This window comes from Mustelus asterias, chromosome 11, assembly GCF_964213995.1.
Source record: "Mustelus asterias chromosome 11, sMusAst1.hap1.1, whole genome shotgun sequence".
NCBI lineage: Eukaryota > Metazoa > Chordata > Chondrichthyes > Carcharhiniformes > Triakidae > Mustelus > Mustelus asterias.
This window is the reverse complement of record NC_135811.1, coordinates 63,285,076-63,307,733: the sequence shown is the minus strand read 5'-3', so window position 1 is coordinate 63,307,733 and position 22,658 is coordinate 63,285,076. Positions and strand designations below refer to the sequence as shown.

Sequence of the window (22,658 nt, the reverse complement as noted above, 5' to 3'; positions counted from 1 at the left end):
TCTTCTGAGAAAGTAGAGGCATTGGTGGGCTTTCTTAACTATAGTGTCGGCATGGGGGGACCAGGACAGGTTGTTGATGATCTGGACACCTAAAAACTTGGAGCTCTCGACCATTTCTACTTTGTTCCTGGCGATGTAGACTGGGGCATGTTCTCCACTATACTTCCTGAAGTCGATGACAATCTCCTTCGTTTTGTTGACATTGAGGGAGAGATTATTGTTGCCACACCAGTTCACCAGATTCTCTATCTCATTCCTGTACTCTGTCTCGTCATTGTTTGAGATCTGACCCACTACGGTGGTGTCGTTAGCAAACTTGAAAATTGAGTTGATGGGGAATTTGGCCACACAATCACAGGTGTATAAGGAGTATAGTAGGGGGCTGAGAACACAGTCTTGTGGGGCACTGGTGTTGAGGATGACTGTGGAGGAAGTGTTGTTGCCTATCCTTACTGGTTGTGGTCTCTTGGGTTAGGAAGTTCAGGATCCAGTTGCAGAGGAAGGAGCCGAGGCCCAAGCCACAGAGTTTGGAGATGAGTTTCGTAGGAATAATGGTGTTGAAGGCTGAGCTGTAATCAATAAATAGGAGTGCTAACATTGCGGTGTTAAGCCTACTTGTGACTAATAAGTTGTGGAATATATTTAAAGCTGGGCTTGGACGGACTTATGGGGATGTGGGGAGCAGATGAAAGTTCAAGCCCAAGTTCAGCCATGAGCAAGGAATGGGCCAAGTGGTCTACTCCAGCTCCTATTTCTTGTGTTCTTCAGCAAGGAACACAGTCTTTCCAGTGGTGCTCAGGTTCGGAGAACAAATTTAAAACACTCCTCATCTCATTCCATACATTTTTTACTTTATGAATTAAAGGATGTTTTATTATAGGCATGTAATTTTGTTCCAAGTTCAATGGATAATCAGAGTTTCTGATTTACAGTCCTGTTGTGCCTTTTTCTATAACCACCTGCAACCCTACATGTCTGTTTTCCTGTAATTTTAAAAGAAAGAACTTGTATTTATGTAGCACCGACAGCCTCAGCAGGCCGTAGAGTCGTAGAGGTTTACAGCATGGAAACAGGCCCTTTGGCCCAACTTGTCCATGCCGCCCTTTTTTGTTCAAAACCCCATAGCTAATCCCAATTGCCCACATTTGGCCCATATCCCTCTATACCCATCTTATCCATGTAACTATCTAAATGCTTTTTAAAAGACAAATTTGTACCCGCCTCTACTATTACCTCTGACAGCTTGTTCCAGACACTCACCACCCTTTGTGTGAAAATACTGCCCCTCTGGACACTTTTGTATCTCTCCCCTCTCACCTTAAACCTATGCCCTCTAGTTTTAGACTCTCCTACCTTTGGGAAAAGATATTGACTATCTACCTTGTCTATGCCCCTCATTATTTTATGGATCTCTATAAGGTCACCCCTCAGCCTCCTACGCTCCAGAGAAAAAAGTCCCAGTCTATTCAGCCTCTCCTTATAACTCAATCTATCAAGTCCTGGTAGCATGCTAGTAAATCTTTTCTGCACTCTTTCTAGTTTAATAATATCCTTTCTATAATAGGGTGACCAGAATTGCACACAGTATTCCAAGTGTGGCCTTACCAATGTCTTGTACAACTTCAACAAGACGTCCCAACTCCTGTATTCAATGTTCTGACCAATGAAACCAAGCATGCCGAATGCCTTCTTCACCACTCTGTCCACCTGCGACTCCACTTTCAAGGAGCTATGAACATGTACCCCTAGATCTCTTTGTTCCATAACTCTCCCCAACACCCTACCATTAACTGAGTAAGTCCTGCCCTGGTTCAATCTACCAAAATGCATCACCTCGCATTTGTCTAAATTAAACTCCATCTGCCATTCGTCAACCCACTGGCCCAATTGATCAAGATCCCGTTACAATTGCAGATAACTTTCTTCACTGTCCACTATGCCACCAATCTTGGTGTCATCTGCAAACTTACTAACCATGCCTCCTATATTCTCATCCAAATCATTAATATAAATGACAAATAACAGTGGACCCAGCACTGATCCCTGAGGCACACCGCTGGTCACAGGCCTCCAGTTTGAAAAACAACTCTCAACAACCACCCTCTGGTTTCTGTCACGAAGCCAATTTTGTATCCATTTAGATACCTCACCCTGGATCCCGCGAGATTTAACCTTGTGCAACAATCTACCATGTGGTACCTTGTCAAAGGCCTTGCTAAAGTCCATGTAGACAACATCAACTGCACTGCCCTCATCTACCTTCTTGGTTACCCCTTCAAAAAACTAAGCAGTTTCCAGTGAATGACATTTGACGTGTAGCCACTGCTGTAATGTAGGAGATATGAGAGCCAGTTACTGAGCCCACGAGAAACAATATAGTAACGATCACATCTGTTTTTATGGGTTTTGGTGGGGGGATAAATGTTATAAACATTGGCCAGGACTCTGGGGATAGTTCCCCTGCTCTTTGAAATAGTACCATAGGATCCGCCTGAGTGGACGGACTCTCTCTAATGCCTCTTTGGAAAGACTGTTGGTGCAGAACTTGCCATGTTTGTCTTTTTTAACTCTCTCTATCCTGTTGTCTGTTCTTTACCTCACTCCAGCTTGAGATTGTCTCGTTATCATTGATCACCCTGTGTGAATTTGTTAACTTGTCCATGAACTAAACTTCAGGAAGTCGAACTTTCAAACAGCTTTATCACATGATTACACCTCGCAGTAACCTTGGACTCATCCCAAGCTGGAGCATTGCGCAGTGTCCATTTCCCCTTTTTATAGTCTGTCAGGATAACCTGAACCACCCACGATGTAAAAACAATGAGGTCAACTGGGGAAGGTCCACTAATCACTAACAACTCTTTTGTATATTTTCTAGCCTTTGTTTTTTCTATCTTCTGTGCTAACTAATTTTCTACCTTCCATTTGCTTCTCTCACTTGAATCAACATCAGGTTTCCATTCCACCAGCCAAACTGCTTTAAACCCTCCCTCGTGGCACCAGTAAATTGCCCTGCCAGAATGTTGCTTCTGGCACTGTTGAGGTGCAGCCCATCCAATTTGTACACCCATAGAACTAGTGCTAATGCCCCAGCAATCGAAAACATTCTCTCCTGCACCATCTTGCCGGCCATGCACTTGTATGGTGTATCCTCGTATTCCTGTGCTCATTGGGAGTATTCATGGAGATGATTAACTTTGAGGTCATGCTTATTCATTTCTTTCTTACATCCCTAAGATCAGCCTGGCGTGCTGGATCTCCTGCTCCTTTCTACCTATTAGTTGAGTTGGTACTGAAATGGGTCACACCTTGTGCCTGACCTTCCTCCCTCTGTGCAGCTGCTCAATGATGAGGGGAGTAAAGTAAAGCAAATTTACAAAAATGGAGTGGTGACGAATTTTAAAAAATATTTTTGCCTTTTTAAAATTTTTTGCCAGGTGAATCTTACCTTTAAACAACTGGGCAAGCGTTTGGAGCACAAAGGAATTCGCATTGAGTTTGTTGGACAGATTGGTAAGTTGTTGACCTGTCCCTATCTAAACTTGTATTTTCTGCATTTGGGCTTGAGTGGAGAATGATAACTACAGAGACGTCAGTGTGGCTGACAGTGATATAGCTGTGTCCACAGTCTCTTTAATAAGCACCGCATTGCCAGGTAGTTTCACCTGCAGTGAAGAACGAGTCTCTCTTTCCAGTTTGAGCGTAGACCCAACAAGAATGTGTCACTCTCCTGTTGACCCAGAATTAACCTGTGAATAAGGCATCACACCAGCATTTACTGCCCATCCCCAGTTGCCTTTTTGAAGGTAGTGATGAGCTGCTGCCTTGAATTGCTGCAGTCCATGTCATGTAGGTTTACCCGCAGTGCTGTTAGGGAGTTCCAGGATTTTGTCCCAGCGACAATGAATGAACGGTGATATGTTTCCAAGTCAGAATGGTGAGTGACTTGGAGGGGAACTTCCAGGTGATGATGTTCCCAGGTATCTGGTCCTTCTAGATGGTAGAGGTTTGGCGGTGCTGTTGAAGGGGCCTTGGTGAGTTGCTGCAGTGCATCTTGTGGATGATGCACACTGCTGCTACTGTGCGTTAGTGGTGGAGGAAGTGGATGTGGTGGCTAGAGTGCTAATCAGCTTTGTCCTGGATGGTGTTGAATGTCATGGAGATAGTCATAGAACAGTACAGCACAGAACAGGCCCTTCGGCCCTCGATGTTGTGCTGAGCTTTGTCCCAAACCAAGATCAAGCTATCCCACTCCCTATCATTCTGGTGTGCTCCATGTGCCTATCCAATAACCGCTTGAAATTTCCTAAAGTGTCTGACTCCTCTATCACAGCAGGCAGTCCATTCCACACCCCAACCACTCTGAGTAAAGAACCTACCTCGTACATCTCTCCTATATCTCCCACCATGAACCTTATAGTTATGCCCCCAAGTAACAGCTACATTCACCCAAGGAAATAGTCTCTGAACGTCCACTCTATCTATCCCCCATATCATCTTATAAACCTCTATTAAGTCGCCTCTCATCCTCCTCCACTCTAAAGAGAAAAGCCTTGCTCCCTCAACCTTTCCTCATAAGATCTACCCTCCAAACCAGGCAGCATCCTGGTAAATCTCCTCTGCACTCTCTCCAATGCTTCCATATCCTTCTTATAGTGAGGTGACCAGAACTGCACACAATATTCCAAATGTGGTCTCACCAAGGTCCTATACAGTTGCAGCATAACTACAGGCTCTTAAACTCAAACCCTCTGTTAAAAAACGCTAACACACTATAGGCCTTCTTCACGGCTCTATCCACTTGAGTGGCAACCTGCAGAGATCTGTGGATATGAACCCCAAGATCTCTCTGTTCCTCCACATTCCTCAGAACCCTACCTTTGACCCTGTAATCCGCATTCAAATTTGTCCTACCAAAATGAATCACCTCGCACTTATCGGGGTTAAACTCCATCTGCCATTTTTCGGCCCAGCTCTGCATCCTATCAATGTCTCTTTGCAGCCTACAACAGCCCTCCACCTCATCCACTACTCCACCAATCTTGGTGTCATCCGCAAATTTACTGATCCACCCTTCAGCCCCCTCCTCCAAGCCAATGATAAAAATCACAAATAACAGAGGACCCAGCACTGATCTCTGTGGTACACCGCTGGTAACTGGTCTACAGTCTGAAACTTTTCCATCCACCACCACCCTCTGTCTTCTATGAGATAGCCAGTTACTTATCCAATCGGCCAAATTTCCCTCTATCCCACACCTCCTTACTTTCTTCATGAGCCGACCATGGGGAACCTTATCAAACGCCTTACTAAAATCCATGTATACGACATCAACTGCTCTACCTTCATCGACACACTTAGTTACCTCCTCAAAGAATTCAATCAAATTTGTGAGGCAAGACTTACCCTTCACAAATCCGTGCTGACTATCCTGGATTAAGCTGCATCTTTCCAAATGGTCATAAATTCTATCCCTCTGGACCTTTTCCATTAACTTACCGACCACCGAAGTAAGACTAACCGGCCTATAATTACCAGGGTCATTCCTATTTCCTTTCTTGAACAGAGGAACAACATTTGCCACTCTCCAGTCCCCTGGCACTATCCCAGTGGACAGTGAGGACCCAAAGATCAAAGCCAAAGGCTCTGCAATCACATCCCTTGCCTCCCAAAGAATCCTAGGATATATCCCATCTGGCCCAGGGGATTTATCGACCCTCAGGTTTTTCAAAATTGCTAATACACCTTCCCTCAGAACATCTGCCTCCTCCAGCCTATCAGTCTGTATCCCACTCTCATCCTCAAAAACATGGTCCCTCTCCTTGGTGAACACTGAAGAAAAGTATTCATTCATCGCCTCTCCTATCTCTTTTGACTCCATGCACAAGTTCCCACTACTATCCTTGACCGGACCTAACCTCACCCTGGTCATTCTTTTATTTCTCAAAACCTTGGGGTTTTCCTTGATCCGACCCGCCAAGGACTTCTCATGCCCCCTCCTAGCTCTCCTAAGCCCTTTTTTTAGCTCATTCCTTGCTACCTTGCAACCCTCAAGCGACCCAACTGAACCTCGTTTTCTCATCCTTACATATGCTTCCTTTTTCCTCTTGACGAGACATTCAACCTCTTTTGTGAACCATGGTTCCCTCACTCGGCCATTTCCTCCCTGCCTGACAGGGACATACCTATCAAGGACACTCCGTATTTGTTCCTTGAACAAGCTCCACTTTTCATTTGTGCTTTTCCCTGACTGTTTCTGTTCCCATCTTATGCTCCCTAATTCTTGCCTAATCGCATCATAATTACCCCTCCCCCAATTATAAACCTTGCCCTGCCGTACGGCCCTATCCCTCTCCATTGCAATAATGAAAGACACCGAATTATGGTCACTATCTCCAAAGTGCTCTCCCACAACCAAATCTAACACTTGGCCCGGTTCATTACCCATTACCAAATCCAATGTGGCCCCACTTCTTGTCGGCCTATCCACATATTGTGTCAGGAAACCCTACTGCACACACTGTACAAAAACTGCCCCATCCGAACTATTCGACCGATAAAGGTTCCAATCAATGTTTGGAAAGTTAAAGTCACCCATGACAACTACCCTGTGACCCCCACACCTATCCATAATCTCCTTTGCAATTTCTTCCTCCACATCTCTATTACTATTTGGGGGCCTATAGAAAACCCCCAACAATGTGACCGCTCCTTTCCTATGTCTAACTTCAGCCCATATTACCTCAGTATGCAGGTCCCCCTCGAAGTGCCTTTCCGCAGCTGTTAAACTATCCTTGATTAACAATGCTACTCCTCCACCTCTTTTACCAGCTTCCCTATTCTTACTGAAACATCTATACCCTGGAACTTCCAACAACCATTCCTGTCCCTGTTCTACCCATGTCTCCGCAATGGCCACAACATCGTAGTCCCAAGTACCAATCCACGCTCCAAGTTCACCTACCTTATTCCGGATGCTCCTTGCATTGAAGTAGACACACTTCAACCCACCTGCCTGTCTGCTGGTACACTCCTGCGACCTTGATACCCTCCTCAGTACCTCACTACACTCAACACTGGCTTCTGGACTACAGCTCGTTTTTCCACCCCCCTGACAAATTAGTTTAAACCCCTCCGAAGAGCCGCAGCAAATTTCCCTCCCAGGATATTGGTGCCCCTCTGGTTCAGGTGCAAACCGTCCTATTTGTACAGGTCCCACCTTCCCCAGAATGTGCTCCAATTATCCATGTAGCTGAAACCCTCCCTCCTACACCATCCCTGCAGCCACGTGTTTATCTGCACTCTCTCCCTGTTCTTCAACTCGCTAGCACGTGGCACCGGCAACAAACCAGAGATGACAACATGGTTTGTCTTGGCTCTTAACCTACACCCTAGCTCCCTAAATTCCTGTTTTAAATCCCCATCCCTTCTCTTACCTATGTCGTTGGTACCGATGTGTACCACGACTTGTGACTGTTCCTCCTCCCCCTTAAGGATCCTGAAAACACGGTCCGAGACATCACGGACCCTGGCACCCGGGAGGCAACATACCATCCAGGAAGGACAGGGAGGGAGGCAAGAGAGGGCGTGGAGTGGCACTGCTGATCAGGAATAGTGTCACAGCTGTAGAGAAGGTGTATGCTGTGGAGGGATTGTCTACAGAGTCTCTGTGGGTGGAAGTTTGGAGTGGGAAGGGGTCGATCACTTTGCTGGGAGTTTTCTATAGGCCGCCCAATAGTGACAGGGAGGTGGAGGAGCAGATAGGGAAACAGATCCTGGAGAGTTGCAGTAAGAGCAGAGTTGTTGTGATGGGAAACTTTAATTTCCCAAACATAGATTGGAATATCCCTAGGGTAAGGGGATTGGATGGGGAGGAGTTTGTTAGGTGTGTTCAGCTCCAGATCCCTAACATGGTCTTCAAGGACCTGCAGGTGTACTCAGCTGGGACACTACTGGTGTCCCTCACCTCAAACATCCCACAGGAGGAACATTGCACTGCCCGCACTGACATCCCTGCTAACTTCCCTTACTAAGAAACGAAATAGAGAATGAAAAAAGAAAAAGCTTACCTGCTCTCACTCCGAGTCCTTTTTTTTTCATCATAGAGGTTTACAGCATGAAACCAGGCCCAACTTGTCTATGCCGCTCAGTTTTTACTATTAAGCTAGTCCCAATTGCGTGCTTCTGGCCCATATCCCTCTATACCCATCTTATCCATGTAACTGTCTAAATGCTTTTTAAAAGACCAAATTGTACCCGCCTCTACTGCTGCCTCTGGCAGCTCATTCCAGACACTCACCATCCTCCGAGTGAACGATTTGTCCCTCTGGGCCCTTTTGTATTTCTCCCCTCACACCTTAAACCTATGCCCTCTAATTTTAGACTGCCCTAACGTTGGGAAAAGATGTTGACTAGCTACCTTATCTGTGCCCCTTGTTATTTTATAGACCTCTATAAGATCACCCCCAAGTCTCCTACGCTCCAGGTAAAAAAATCCCAGTCTATCCAGCCTCTCATAACTCAAACCACCAAGTCCCGGTAGCATCTGAGTAAATCTTTTCTGCACTCTTTCTAGTTTAATAATATCCTTTCTATAATAGGGTGACCAGAACTGTACACAATATCCCAAATGTGGACTTACCAATGTCTTATACAACTTCCACAAGACATCCCAACTCCTGTATTCAATGTTCTGACCAATGAAACCAAGCGTGCCGAATGGCTTGATGATTAGATTATTTCGCGTTGTAGATTAAATCATGGATGGTTACACCACAGTAGGAGTCTTTTGGCCCATCGTATCCGTGCTAGCTACCTGCATGCCAAACACAACTAGTCCCACTCACTTTACCCATCACCATGCAAATTCCTTATACTCAAATAATTACTCAACTTTCTCTCGAAAGCCATGATTAAATCTATCTGACTTTCAGGCTGTGCATTTGATCGTAATCACTTGCTGCATAAAAATGTTTTTTTTCTCATTCAAAGATGTACAGGTTAGGTGGATTGAGGATGCTAAATTACGCCTTGTTGTCACAAGATGTGTAGGTTAGATGGATAAGCCATCGTGAATGTGTGTAGTTACGGGGATAGGGAAGGGGAGAGGGCCTGGGTAAGATGCTCTGTCAGAGAGTCAGTGCAGACTCGATGGGCCGAATGGCATCCTTCTGCACTGTTGGGATTCTAAGTTTCTCTTTTGCCTCTGGTTCTTTTGCCAATTACCATAAATTGGTGACCTCTGGTTCTTGACCCTTCCACCAATGGGAACAATTTCCCTCTGTCCGAGGTTGTTAGAGGTCTATCATCTCAGTTGTGGGATATCTCTGCAAGAGTTCCTCAGGGTAGTGTCCTAGGCCCAACCATCTTCATCAATGACCTTCCTTCCAACATAAGGTCAGAATGGGGAGGGAGATAAGGGAGGGTGGCGGGGAGGGGTGATAGGGAGAGTGTAGCGGGGAAGGAGGAATGGGGATAGGGAGTGTGTGGGATGGAAGGGCTGGATAGGGAGGGTGGAGGGCTTGATAGGGAGGGGGGATGGGGGATAGGGAGTGTGTGGGGGGGGGCTGGATAGGAAGGGAGGAGGGTGGTAGGATGGTGGGAGGGATGGGGGAATAGGGAGGGTGGGGGCGAGTGTAGACGAGGGTTTCCTTTCGAGGCTATGTATAGTTACTAAAGCTAATACGAAGACTCAAAAATGCAGTATATTGATGTTAAAGACGTGACTTTATTTAACCAAACAATCAAATGGGAGAATGATACGAGGAAGCCCTGCACTCAAGGTATAGAATGTGGGCAACTGGATATCAGTCTGAAGAACAATGCCCCTGTGAAGGTAATTATACATTCCCAAAATCATATTGCCCACCTTTCCGGTGGGCATTATCCAGTAAACATTCAGACGAATGAGTCAATAATCACCCTGTCATTAACTCCAACCAATAACAATACATATCCTGACCTCATGGGATTTCATTTGTTAAATTATGGACGTTACCTCCCTTCTGTTACCCAGCAATATGGGACGCTGGACAGTGAAATGGGAGAATGATTCCCACCGAATTGAACCCATATGACTCTTGTCTAACCTTGAGAAATTCTTTGTCTGCTCGCCTCCTGCATTATCTCTCAGGAGTTATGTGACCCTCCTCATCAGGCTAGCATTGGTAGCCATCTTGTTCCCGACTACTGCTTTCAGTGAATCTATTGTTCCTTCCCTCTCCTTGTATTTTGACTCTGACTGAAGTTTCACAAAATGTAACAAAAGCACATCCATCTTGTAAATTTAAAATACATGTTTTAAATGAGAAATATTTGTTCATGATGCAGAGCTATCTTCTATGCCAACAGCCCTGGCTGGCTTACGTTCCCATAGTCCAAGATCATTCATTCTGAAGTTAGTGTCGTGTTGCTGTTCCTAAATCAATGGTTATGTGATTATTAGTCTAATTCGCTCCCCCCCCCACCCCAACATCAAGGGGGGTTAGGGAGGGAGGGTGGGGGAGGGGTTTTAGTGAGGAGGACGGGTGGGGTAGGGGGTGTGGAGGTAGTGGGGGTGGGGGGAGGGAGGGAGGGGGTGGGGGGAGGGAGGGGGGGTGGGGGTGGGGTGGTCTATAGGGAAGAGCGGGTGGGGGCTGCAGAATGAGCAAGAAGTTTACTTTTTAAATTACATTGGGAGACAAGATGTAGGGACATGGGGAAAAATAGTAAAAGCTTCCAGGTAGGAGAGCCATTGGAGGAACAACAGAGACAGAGGACAAATGTGAATGGGTAGGAAATAAACTTCAGAGTGATCTGTCTGACTTGTGTTGAGTTGATGGCTGTGTTTTTCTCCTTTACCTGCTGAGACTGAACTCACTTGTCATTGTGGAGAGTCACCGTTTCCACTTGTTTTCCAACCAGGGAGTGGCCGGAGAAGCTGAGTGTAGGTTGGGGTCAGGGGATCGCTCAGCAGTATGTGGCACTTACCTGGAATACAGTGGGAAATGGTGATGACAACTTGATATCTCAACATTGGGAAATATTTAAAATATATTTTAAAATATACAAAGTGGCAAAGTTTAGTGGGCAACTAGGATTGGGAAATCTTTAAAGGACAACAGAAAGATTATGAGAGTAAACTAGCTCAGAATATAAAAACAGATAGCAAAAATTTCTACAAGTATATAAAACAAAAAAGAATAGCTAAGGTAAACATAGGTCCTTTAAAGAAGGGGGAAATGGCCGAAGCATCGAACAGGTATCTTGTGTCGGTCTTCACAGTGGAAGACACAAATGACATGCCAAAATTGATGACAGGAAGGCTATGGCAGGTGAGGACCTAGAAACAATAATTATCACTAAAGAGATAGTGTTGGGCAAGTTAATGGGGCTAAAGGTAGACAAGTCTCCTGGCCCTGATGGAATGCATCCCAGGGTACTAAAAGAGATGGTGGGAGAAATAGCATGTGATGCCACGGTTTAAAAAAGGAGGTAGACAAAAGGCGGGTAACTATAGGCCGCTTAGCTTAACTTCTGTAGCGGGGAAAATGCTCGAATCTATCATCAAGGAAGAAATAGCGAGACATCTGGATATAAATCGTCTCATTGAGAAGACGCAGCATGGGTTCATGAAAGGCAGGTCATGTTTAACTAATTACTGAAGTTTTTTGAAGGCATTACAAGCGCAGTGGACAGTGAGTGTGGATGTGGTTTATCTGGATTTCCAGAAGACATCTGACAAGGTGCCACACCAAAGGCTGCTGCATAAGATAAAGATGCACGGTATATGGGTAATGTATTAGTATGGATAGAGGATTGGTTAACTAACAGAAAGCAAAGAGTGGGGATAAATGGGTGTTTTTCTGGTTGGCAATCAGTGACTAGTGGTGTGCCTCAGGGATCAGTGTTGGGACCACAATGGTTTACAATAGATTGGGGGCCAAGTGTAGTGTGTCAAAGTTCATAGATGACACTAAGATGAGTGGTAGAGCAAAGTGTGCAGAGGACACTGGAAGTCTGCAAAGGGATATAGATAGTGTGTGAGTGGGCGAGGGCCTGGCAGATGAAGTACAATGTTGGTAAATGTGAGGTCATCCATTTTGGTAGGAATAACAGCAAAATGGACTATTATTTAAATGGTAAAAAATTGCAGCATGCTGCTGTGCAGAGGAACCTGGTCCTTGTGCACGAATCACAAGGAGTTGGTTTGCAGGTGCAGCAGGTAATTAAGAAGGCAAATGGAATTTTGTCCTTCATTGCTAGAGGGATGGAGTTTAAAAACAGCGAGATTATGTTGCAGCTGTGTAAGGTGCTGGTGAGGCCACACCTGGAGTACTGTGTACAGTTTTGGTCTCCTTACTTGAGAAAGGATATACTGGCACTGGAGGGGGTGCAGAGGAGATCCACTAGGTTGATTCCGGAGTTGAGAGGGTTGGCTTATGAGGAGAGACTGAGTAGACTGGGGCTATACTCATTAGAATTCGGAAGAATGAGGGGGGATCTTATGGAAACATATAAAATTATGAAGGGAATAGATAAGATAGAAGCAGAGAAGTTGTTTCCACTGGCAGGTGAAGCTAGAGCTAGAGGGCACAGCCTCAAAATAAGGGGAAGCAGATTTAGGACTGAGTTGAGGAGGAACTTCTTCACCCAAAGGGTTGTGAATCTGTGGAATTCCTTGCCCAGTGAAGCAGTTGAGGCTACCTCATTGAATGTTTTTAGGGCAAGGATAGATAAATTTTTGAACAGTAAAGGAGTTGAGGGTTAGGGTGAGCGGGTGGGTAAGTGGAGCTGAGTCCATGAAAAGATCAGCCATGATCTTATTGAATGGCAGAGCAGGCTCGAGGGGCCAGATGGCCGACTCCTGCTCCGAGTTCTTATGTTCTTATTTACAAAATGTGACCAATAAATCTCAGTAAATGTGGTGTTACAGCAAACAGGAATTACTTTGGTATAATATCAAAACCTGAAATATTGAAAACCCTTTATATGGATTGTCATGATGTACATCATCAAGATTAAATCCCAGTTTGTTTGATTTAACCCCCTTCCGTTTCCAAGCTCCTGTCATCCAGGAGCTGTTTTTTATTAAATTAGGAAAAGTGAATTTCTATTGATTGCTGATGCCAGATGGTTGCTGTTGATGGTGAGCTTGGCTTTCTGCCTATTGCCACGCTTATTGCTCACCATGCGATGTCTGCTCTCAAAGCCTTGGGGAAAGGGTAGGGGTTGACCAGACAGTATAAAATGCAAACCTGCCTTTCACTTTCCTCTATTCCTTCTCTGTTCCAGAGCTGTTTAGTGATAAGAGTAACACACATGAGTTTGTGAACCTGGTGAAGGAGCTGGCCTTGCCTGGAGAGCTGACACAGAGCAGAACCTATGAGTTTGAATTCATGCAGGTGGAAAAGCCTTATGAATCGTACATAGGGGCCAATGTCAGACTGAGGTAATTATTTTCAGCACAGAACTGTTTTTTGATCTGAGTGATTTGCAATTCTCTGCAGCCACCCTCACTCCAGACAATCCCATGGATTGCATTGGCCATTCTGTGATGAGCAGCTTGCACTATGAGTTTTACAGGATTATCTAACTGATCCCTTGAGGAGGCCCCACCCTCCCCTTGTGCTGGTTGATGATCTGTAGGAACACTGACAAATGTTTTTGCCATTTGCTTCTGACCTGTCTTCCTCCAATCTCCCTGTCTCACTGGTTTTCCTTGCGTTAATGCCTGGGTTACGATCAGTTAACATCACAGAGCGGGAACCGTGTGAGATTCATTGCTGGAGTAACCTGTTTTCTCTTCCCTGGAGCTGATGTACCTTGGGGCGAGGGAAAAGCTTGTGCACAGTTGGGTTGATAGAGTGGGATTTGTCTGCCCTTCTCATCAAATCCTCTTAAACCAGATATGACAGCTTTAGAGAGCTTGAAACTTTGCTTGAAATTCATGTTTGGTGTACAAGTGTGCATTGCAATGTACAATTGGGCTGCCCATTAGCTTCTCCAAGAGTGGAGGAATGTTCTTGTCCTCATTGAGGTGTTGAGCATTGAAACTCATCAGTCTAACTACTACAAACTGCTCCCTGTAGACAGATTTACTCTTGCCCCTATAAAACCATCTGTGTTTACACATTGCCATTAATGCAGGATAATGTCCCAAACACTTTGCAGTAGCTTTATTCAACACATTTTAACGTCGCGCTACTTGAGGAGATTGGAGATGACCTGAAGAGAGAGGGAGAGGTTTTGGAAGGAAATTCTAGAGCTTGGGTCTCAGCAAAAAAGTGCACACTGACAGTGGTGGAATGATTCAAGTCGGGGGAGTTTAAGAGATGAGAACTGTCAGAGAGTAGATATTTCAGAGGGTTTTGGGACAAGAAGAGATAAGAGGCAAGGAGGGATGATGTCGAGGAAGGATTTGAAAACAAGGATAAGAATTTTGCAATTGAGTTACGCTTCAAAAAACCAGCACAGACCTGATAGCCCGAATGGCTTCCAGTTGTGTAACCATTCTGAGAGTTGCTGTTTAACCAGAAGCCAATGAGGATCAGCGAGCATTGAGGTGATGCTTAATTGAGACTTGGTGCGAGCAAGGACATGGGCAGTAGAAATTTAGATGATGTGTAGAATGAGAGGCTAGGAGTGTGTTGGAATAGCCATGTCTGACGGGAACCAAAGGCATTTGTTTCAGCAACAGGTAAGCTTAGGCGAGAGGAATTGAGTAATGTAATGGGGGTAAAAACAGATGATCCTAGTGATGTGCATATGGTTGAAAGCTCATCTCCAGGTCATAAGTAACACAATGTTTGCAAGTAGTCTGGTATAGCCTAAGACATTTGCGACAGAGAGTGATTGAGTTGGTGGCTAGGGAAGAATTGAAGACAGTGACTTCAGTCTACCCAATGTTTTTAAATTCTTTGATGGGATGTGGGTGTCACTGGCTGTGCCTAATTGTCCTTGAACTGAGTGGATTGTCCCACCATTTCTGAGGGCAGTTAAGGGTCAACCACATTGCTGTGGGTCTGGAGTCGCATGTAGGCCAGACCAGGTAAAGACGGCAGATTTCCTTCCCTGAAGGATATTAGTGAACCCAGATGGGTTTTTCTGACAATCAACAATGGTTTCATGGTCATCCCATTACTGAGACTAGACCGGTTACTATCGGTCCCTAGACAAGGAGCCCCAAATCTGTTGTTCTAGGTGAGATCCCTCCATTTGTTAAATTCTCCAAGTGAAGAGGGATGAACTGCGTCCCTTTTCTTCATTTCAACCTCCTTGGTTGTTCGTAAGAAGATTACTTCAAAAAGGACCCTTTCCCTTGCAGTTACTTTTTCCCAGTCTAATATATTGATGTTCAAAAAGGAACCAATTTAACCAGGCTTTCTTGAGTTAAAGAGTGAGTTTATTTGCTACTAAATTTGAGAAAAATGATAAAGCACATGCACATACATTCACAAATGTACAAATTGGTCTTCAACTGGTCCGTTAGGAGTAGATAATGAAATGTTGCAGCCATTGAGATTTGTGATTCCAGTAGCATTGACTTCAGCAATTGAATAGTTAATTTTGAGATTCCAGCATTCTGCAGTTTAGCTGTGAATTTGTCCACCTTCCTTTTCAGCTGTAGTTTTGCTGACTTCCTTCAGCAATCAGAAGGTGAAGTCGCACGGGATCAGAGTTGAGCTGGCAAGATGGATACAGAACTGATTTGGTCATAGAGGGTAGCAGTGGAAGGGTGCATTTCTGAATAGAGGGCTATGACAAGTAACGTTCCTCAGGGATCAGTGCTGGGACCTTTGCTGTTTGTAATATATATAAATGATTTCATAGAATCATAGAATCCATACAGTACAGAAGGAGGCCATTTGGCCCATCGAGTCTGTACCGAACACAATCTCACCCGGGCCCTGTCCCTGTAACCCCACATGTTTACCCTGCTAATACCACTGACATTAGGGTCAATTTAGCATGGCCAATCAACTTAACCCACACATCTTTGGACTGTGGGAGGAAACCGAAGCACCTGGAGGAACCCCACGCAGACACGGAGAAAGTGCAAACTCCGTGCAGACAGTGACCCGAGGCTGGAATTGAACCTGGGATCCTGGCGCTATGAGGCAGCAGTGCTAACCACTGTGCCACCGTGCCGCCCCTATTTGGAGGAAAATGTAACTGGTTTGATGAGTAAGCTTGCGGACGACACAAAGGTTGGTGGAATTGCGGATAACAGAGGATACAGCAGGATATAGATTGGTTGGAGAGATGGCAGTTGGAGTTTAATCCAGACAAGAACAAAGAACAATACAGCACAGGAACAGGCCCTTCGGCCCTCCAAGCCCGCGCCGCTCCCCGGTCCAGGATTGAATCCTGAATCCAGGATCCCCGCCCAATTTTCCAGCCTATCTACATCCTAATATCCTATCCACCGAGCTGTCCCTCACAGCTACGATGCTTTGTTCATCACAACCTATTAACTCACCCCCACCCCCCCATTCCAGACCATGTGATCTCCAGGGAGAGGCGAAAACCCACAAATAAGGTAATACATTTTGGAAGGTCTAATACAGATGGGAAATGTACAGTAAATGGCAGAACCCTTAATAGTATTGTACCCGTACACCTGCAGGTGTACAAATGCAGGTGGAGAAGGTAGTCAAGAAGGCATACAGAACGCTTGCCTTCATCGGCCGGGGTATTGAGTTTAAAAATTGGCAAGTCATGTTGCAGCTTTATAGAACCTTTGTTAGGCCGCACTTGGAATATAGTGTTCAATTCTGGTCGCCACACTATCAGAAAGAAGTAGAGGTTTTGGAGAGGGTACAGAAAAGATTTACCAGGATGTTGCCTGGTATGGAGGGCATTAGCTATGAGGAGAGGTTGGAGAAACTTGATTTGTTCTCACTGGAACGACAGAGGTTGAGGAGCGACCTGATAGACGTCTACAAGATTTTGAGAGACATAGACAGAGTGGATAGTTAGAAGCCTTTTCCCAGGTTGGAAGAGTCAATTACTAGGGGACATAGGTTTACGGTGTGAAGGGCAAGGTTTAAAGGAGATGTACGAGCCAAGTTTTTTTACACAGAGGGTGATGGATGCCTAGAACCTGCTGCCGGGGGAGGTAGTGGAAGCAGATAGGATAGTGACTTGTAAGGGACAACTTGACAAATACATGAATAGGATGGGAATAGAGGGATATGGTCCCTGGAAAGGTAGGGGGTATTATTCAGTCAGGCAGCATGGTCGGTGCAGGCTTGGAGGGCCGAAAAGCCTGTTCCTGTGCTGTATTTTTCTTTGTTCAATCGAAGAGAGCTTTACCTGCGAAACTTTGAGAGGGCTGCCTGCTACTGTCTTTCCTCTTGACCACTTTTTCAGCTGGTTTTGATCCCTCTCTTTGTAAATTCCTGGAAGGCAAAAATCCACAAGTCGGCCTAGGGTGTTACTTCCAGGATATAATTCCTGCTGAGATGATCAGCTCCCATTATCTCCATAGGAGATGACAGTTATTTTATGTATTCCTTTCGTACCATTAGTGTGTCCCAGTCTGGAAATGAAGGTGTGATATTTCATCGTCTCTTAGTAGCACCCATTCAGAGCAATTCAGACAGTGACTGAATTTCGAGTCTCAGAATTTACATCCTAAGCCATCTTTGACTTGTATGTCCATTTTTAAAAATTCTCATCTTATTTGAATGTTCGATATGTTCATATGTTATTTAGGGTTTCTCCCCATCATCATGACAGGGTCAGTGATAGATCCTTGGGGACACCAGAGGTAATAGTATGGGAGAGGAAGAGAAAATCATTGCACGTGATCTTCTGGCCGCAGTTAGATGGATGAGAATGGATCCCACAATCCCACCCAGCTGCACGGCAGTAGACAGGCTTTGGAAGAGAATTGTGTGAGGTCACCCATATCAAAGGCTGAAGACGGGTTGCTAAGGATGAGAAGGAATGTTTACCCCTGTACCAGTGCACATGATGTCATTTGTAATTTTGAGATGTAACATTTTGGTACTGTGCCAGATGGAAACTTGATTGGAGAGATTTAAACGTGGGAGTTTGAGGAAAGATGGCGAACGACAGCACATTCAAGGATTTACAAACCCTTCTTGCTTTTCATGTGATTAATTCAGCATCAAATAAAACGGGTTGGGTCAATGGCCCAAGCCCACTTCACACAAAGCCCTCGATCACTTTCTCATAATGCTGGTGTTTGAAAAGTTATTGTCCACTCTGGAATGGACAGAGACAGTGGTGAAGCTTCTTCTTGATTGCTGAGGTCTTTGTGGTGATGGTGTTTCCAAAGTGCAATTAGGCAGGAAGTTCCAGGATCATGTTTAACCTCTATATGGCACTTAGACAGTTACATGGGTACATAGAGGGATATGGGCCAAATGCGGGCAATTGGGACTAGCTTAATGGTAAAAACTGGGCAGCATGGACAAGTCTGGCTGAAGGCCCTGTTTCTATGCTGTAAACCTCTATTACTCTGTCTGTGACAATGATTGGTACCTTTATGGTGTGCAATTTCTGATTGTGACTCCATGAGAAGCACTCATACCTGAACCAGAGGATGTGGGTTCAAGACCTAGACACAAAATGCACCTCAACACAGTGCCGAGGGTGTGCTATATTGCTGGAAGTGCTGATTTTAGATGAGACATTAAATAGACACTCCTGTTACGTCAGGCAGGTGTATAAGATCCCATGTCACTATTCTAAGAGAGTTCTCTCCAATGTCCTGGTGAATATCTCTTAACAAACTTCTCTAAAACACATGATCTGGCCATTCATCTCATTACTGTTTGTGGAATCTTGCTGTGTGCAAACTGACTCCTGCTGTTTCTATATTACAGCAGTGACTTTAAGTCACTGCTGTAATAAGTCCGAGGTGACGGAGTTAGTGGTCCGCAAGTGTGTGCATTAAAGAACGACTTGGTCATAATGCTCTCTATCAAGCACCCTTTAACACTTAATATTGAAGCTCATTTGTGAAGATAGACACCAGGATGAACAAAGAACAAAGGAAATTACAGCACAGGAACAGGCCCTTCGGCCCTCCAAGCCTGCACTGACCATGCTGCCCGACTTAACTAAAACCCCCTACCCTTCCGGGGACCATATCCCTCTATTCCCATCCTATTCATGTATTTGTCAAGATGTCCCTTAAAAGTCGCTACGGTATCCCCTCCCACTACCTCCCCCGGCAATGAGTTCCAGGCACCCACTACTCTCTGTGTAAAAAATCTGCCTCGTACATCTCCTTTAAACCATGCCCCTAGCACCTTAAACCTGTGCCCCCTAGTAATTGACTCTTACACCCTGGGAAAAAGCTTCTGACTATCCACTCTGTCCATGCCCCTCATAATCTTGTAGACCTCTATCAGGTCTCCCTTCAACATCCGTCGCTCCAGTGAGAACAAACCAAGTTTCTCCAACCTCTCCTCATAGCTAATGCCCTCCATACCAGGCAACATCCTGGTAAATCCTTTCTGTACCCTCGCCAAAGCCTCCACATCCTTCTGGTAGTGTGGCAACCAGAATTGAGCACTATATACCAAGTGCGGCCTAACCAAGGTTCTATAAAGCGTCAACATGACTTGCCAATTTTTAAACTCAATACCCTGGCCGATGAAGGCAAGCATGCCGTATGCCTTCTTGACTACCTTCTCCACCTGCATTGCCACTTTCAGTGACCTGTGTACTTGTACACCCAGATCTCTTTGCCTATCAATACACCTAAGGGTTCTGCCATTTACTGTATATTTCCTATCTGTATTTGACCTTCCAAAATGCATTACCTCACATTTGTCCGGATTAAACGCCATCTGCCATCCCTCCGCCAAGTCTCCAACTGATCTATATCCTGCTGTATCCTCTGATGGTCCTCATTACTATCCGCAAATCCTCCAACCTTTGTGTCGTCCGCAAACTTACTAATCAAACCAGTTACATTTTCCTCCAAATCATTTATATATATTACAAACAGCAAAGGTCCCAGCACTGATCCCTGAGGAATGCCACTTGTCACAGCCCTCCATGCAGAAACACACCCTTCCACTGCTACCCTCTGTCTTCTATGACTGAGCCAGTTCTGTATCCACCTTGCCAGCTCACCTCTGATCCCATGTGACTTCACCTTCTGCACCAGTCTGCCATGAGGGATCTTGTCAAAGGCCTTACTGAAGTCCATGTAGACAACATCCATTGCCCTACTCTCATCAATCATGTTCGTCACTTCCTCTCAAAACTCAATCAAGTTCGTGAGACACAACCTCCCCTTCACAAAACCATGCTGCCTCTCACTAATAAGTCCACTTATTTCCAAGTGGGAGTAAATCCTGTCTTGAAGAATCCTTTCCAATAATTTCCCTACCACTGATGTAAGGCTCACCGGCCTGTAATTACCTGGATTATTCTTGCTACCCTTCTTAAACAAAGGAACAACATTGGCTATTCTCCAATCCTCTGGGACCTCCCCTGTGGCCAGTGAGGATACAAAGATTTCTCTCAAGGCCCCAGCAATTTCCTCCCTTGCCTCTCTCAGTATTCTGGGGTATATCCCATCAGGCCCTGGGGACTTGTCTACCTTAATGTGTCTTAAGAACTCCAATACCACCTTTTTGATCTCAACATGACTCAAACTATCTACACATCCTTTCCCAGACTCATCATCCACGAAGTCCTTCTCTTTGGTGAATACAGATGCAAAGTACTCATTTAATACCTCGCCCATTTCCTCTGGCTCCACGCATAGATTCCCTCTGTTGTCCTTGAGTGGGCCAACCCTCTCCCTGGCTACCCTCTTGCTCTTTATATATGTATAAAAAGCCTTGGGATTTTCCTTAATCCTGCTGGCCAATGCTTTTTCATGATCCCTTTTAGCCCTTCTTACTCCTTGCTTAAGTTTCTTTCTACTTTCCTTGTATTCCACACTTGCTTCGTGTGTTCCCAGCCTCCTAATGTTGCCTTTTTCTCTTTGACTAGGCTCACAATATCTCTCGTTGTCCAAGGTTCCCAAACGTTGCCATACTTACCCTTCATCCTTACAGGAATGTGCCGGTCCTGAATCCGTATCAACTTACACTTGAAAGCCTCCCACATGCCAGATGTTGACTTGCCCTCAAACATCTGCCCCAATCTACATTCTTCAGTTTCTGCCTAATATTGTTGTAATTAGCCTTCCCCCAATTTAGCACCTTAACTTGAGGACTACACTTATCTTTATCCACCAGTACCTTAAAGCTTACTGAATTGTGGTCACTGTTCCCGAACTGCTCCCCTACTGAAACATCGACCACCTGGCCGATGTTCCCCAATACCAGGTCCAGTATGGCCCCTTCCCTAATTGGACTATCTACATACTGTTTCAGGAAGCCCTCCTGGATGCTCCTTACAAACTCTGCCCCATCCATGCCCCTAGCACTAAGCGAGTCCCAGTCAATATAGGAGAAATTAAAATCTCCCACCACAACAACCCTGTTACTTTTACACCTGATGAAGTCTGGGACCACTGTTAGTGGCTCTGTATGGGACTGAATTCATTCATTTAACACCAGGAGTGGGAAATCTGAAGTGGTCTGGGATTTCCAGCCATTAAAGAGTGTTGGCATTGTTTTTTTCATTGTGTGTAACTGGGTCTGTTGGTGTCTGGAAAGTCCCATCCTGAGATTGTGGGGCCTTCAACTCTATTTTGAGACGATTTCTGGGATTCCTCTTCACTCGTAAAGCAGTGATCTCATTTCTTGTATTAATTTCCCTCCAGATATTTCCTGAAAGTGACAATAGTGCGAAGCTTGAGTGATCTGGTGAAGGAATATGATCTGATTGTGCATCAGCTGGCTACATACCCAGATGTCAACAACTCCATCAAAATGGAAGTGGGGATTGAAGACTGCTTACACATAGAGTTTGAATACAACAAGTCAAAGTGAGTCATTGCTGCTCTGGGACACTTTTACATGACAGCTATTTGATTTAACTCTTTATTTCTTGCTCTGCTTGTCAAGAGCATCAACCATTGCTCAATGGGTTCCACTTTTATCTCTGAGTCACAGGGTTCTGGGTTCAAGTCCCACACTAGAGCTTAAGCACAAAAATCTAGACTGACATTCCAGTGCAGGACTGGGGATGTGCTGCGTTGCCAGAGGTACAAACATATCCAAATAGGGGTAGGTGTAGGCCATTCATGCTCTTGAACCTGCTCTGCCATTTAATAAGATCACAGCTGATCTGTTTGTGTTTTGAGTTCCACATTCCCATCTACCACCGATAGCCTTTGATTCGCTTACCTAACAAGAATCTATCTACCTCCATCTAAAAAAATATTCAGTGACTCAGCCAAAAGGTGTAATCTTTCAGATGAAATGTTAACTGGAGGCTCTGTCTGCCCCCTCAGGTAAAATCCTGGGGCACTACTTTGAAGAAGAGCAGGGGAGTTATGTCCAGTTCCAGCAAATATTTATTTAACATCACAAAAATAGATGATCTGGTCCTTGCTGTTTGTGGGAATTTGCTGAGCACACATTGGCTGCGATGTTTCTATATTATAACAGTGACTACATTGCAAAAGTACTTAATTGGCTATAAAGAGCTTTCAAATGCTTTGTGGTTGCGGAAGCATTTTATCAATGCTTGTGAGAGTGCTATGTAAATGTGAGCACTGTGGCACAGTGGTT

The 22,658-nt window shown here is 45.0% G+C and overlaps 1 protein-coding gene across 1 annotated transcript in view; it reads left to right on the top strand.

Moving 5' to 3' along the window:
* vps26a (VPS26, retromer complex component A) overlaps positions 1-22,658 on the top strand; it is a 52,847-nt gene that overhangs the window by 17,372 nt on the left and 12,817 nt on the right. Inside the window, exons 3-5 of the mRNA XM_078223661.1 lie at positions 3,438-3,513; positions 13,273-13,429; positions 21,746-21,910. Of these exons, the coding sequence (XP_078079787.1) occupies positions 3,438-3,513; positions 13,273-13,429; positions 21,746-21,910 (398 nt within the window). The remainder of the gene's footprint in view (positions 1-3,437; positions 3,514-13,272; positions 13,430-21,745; positions 21,911-22,658) is intronic.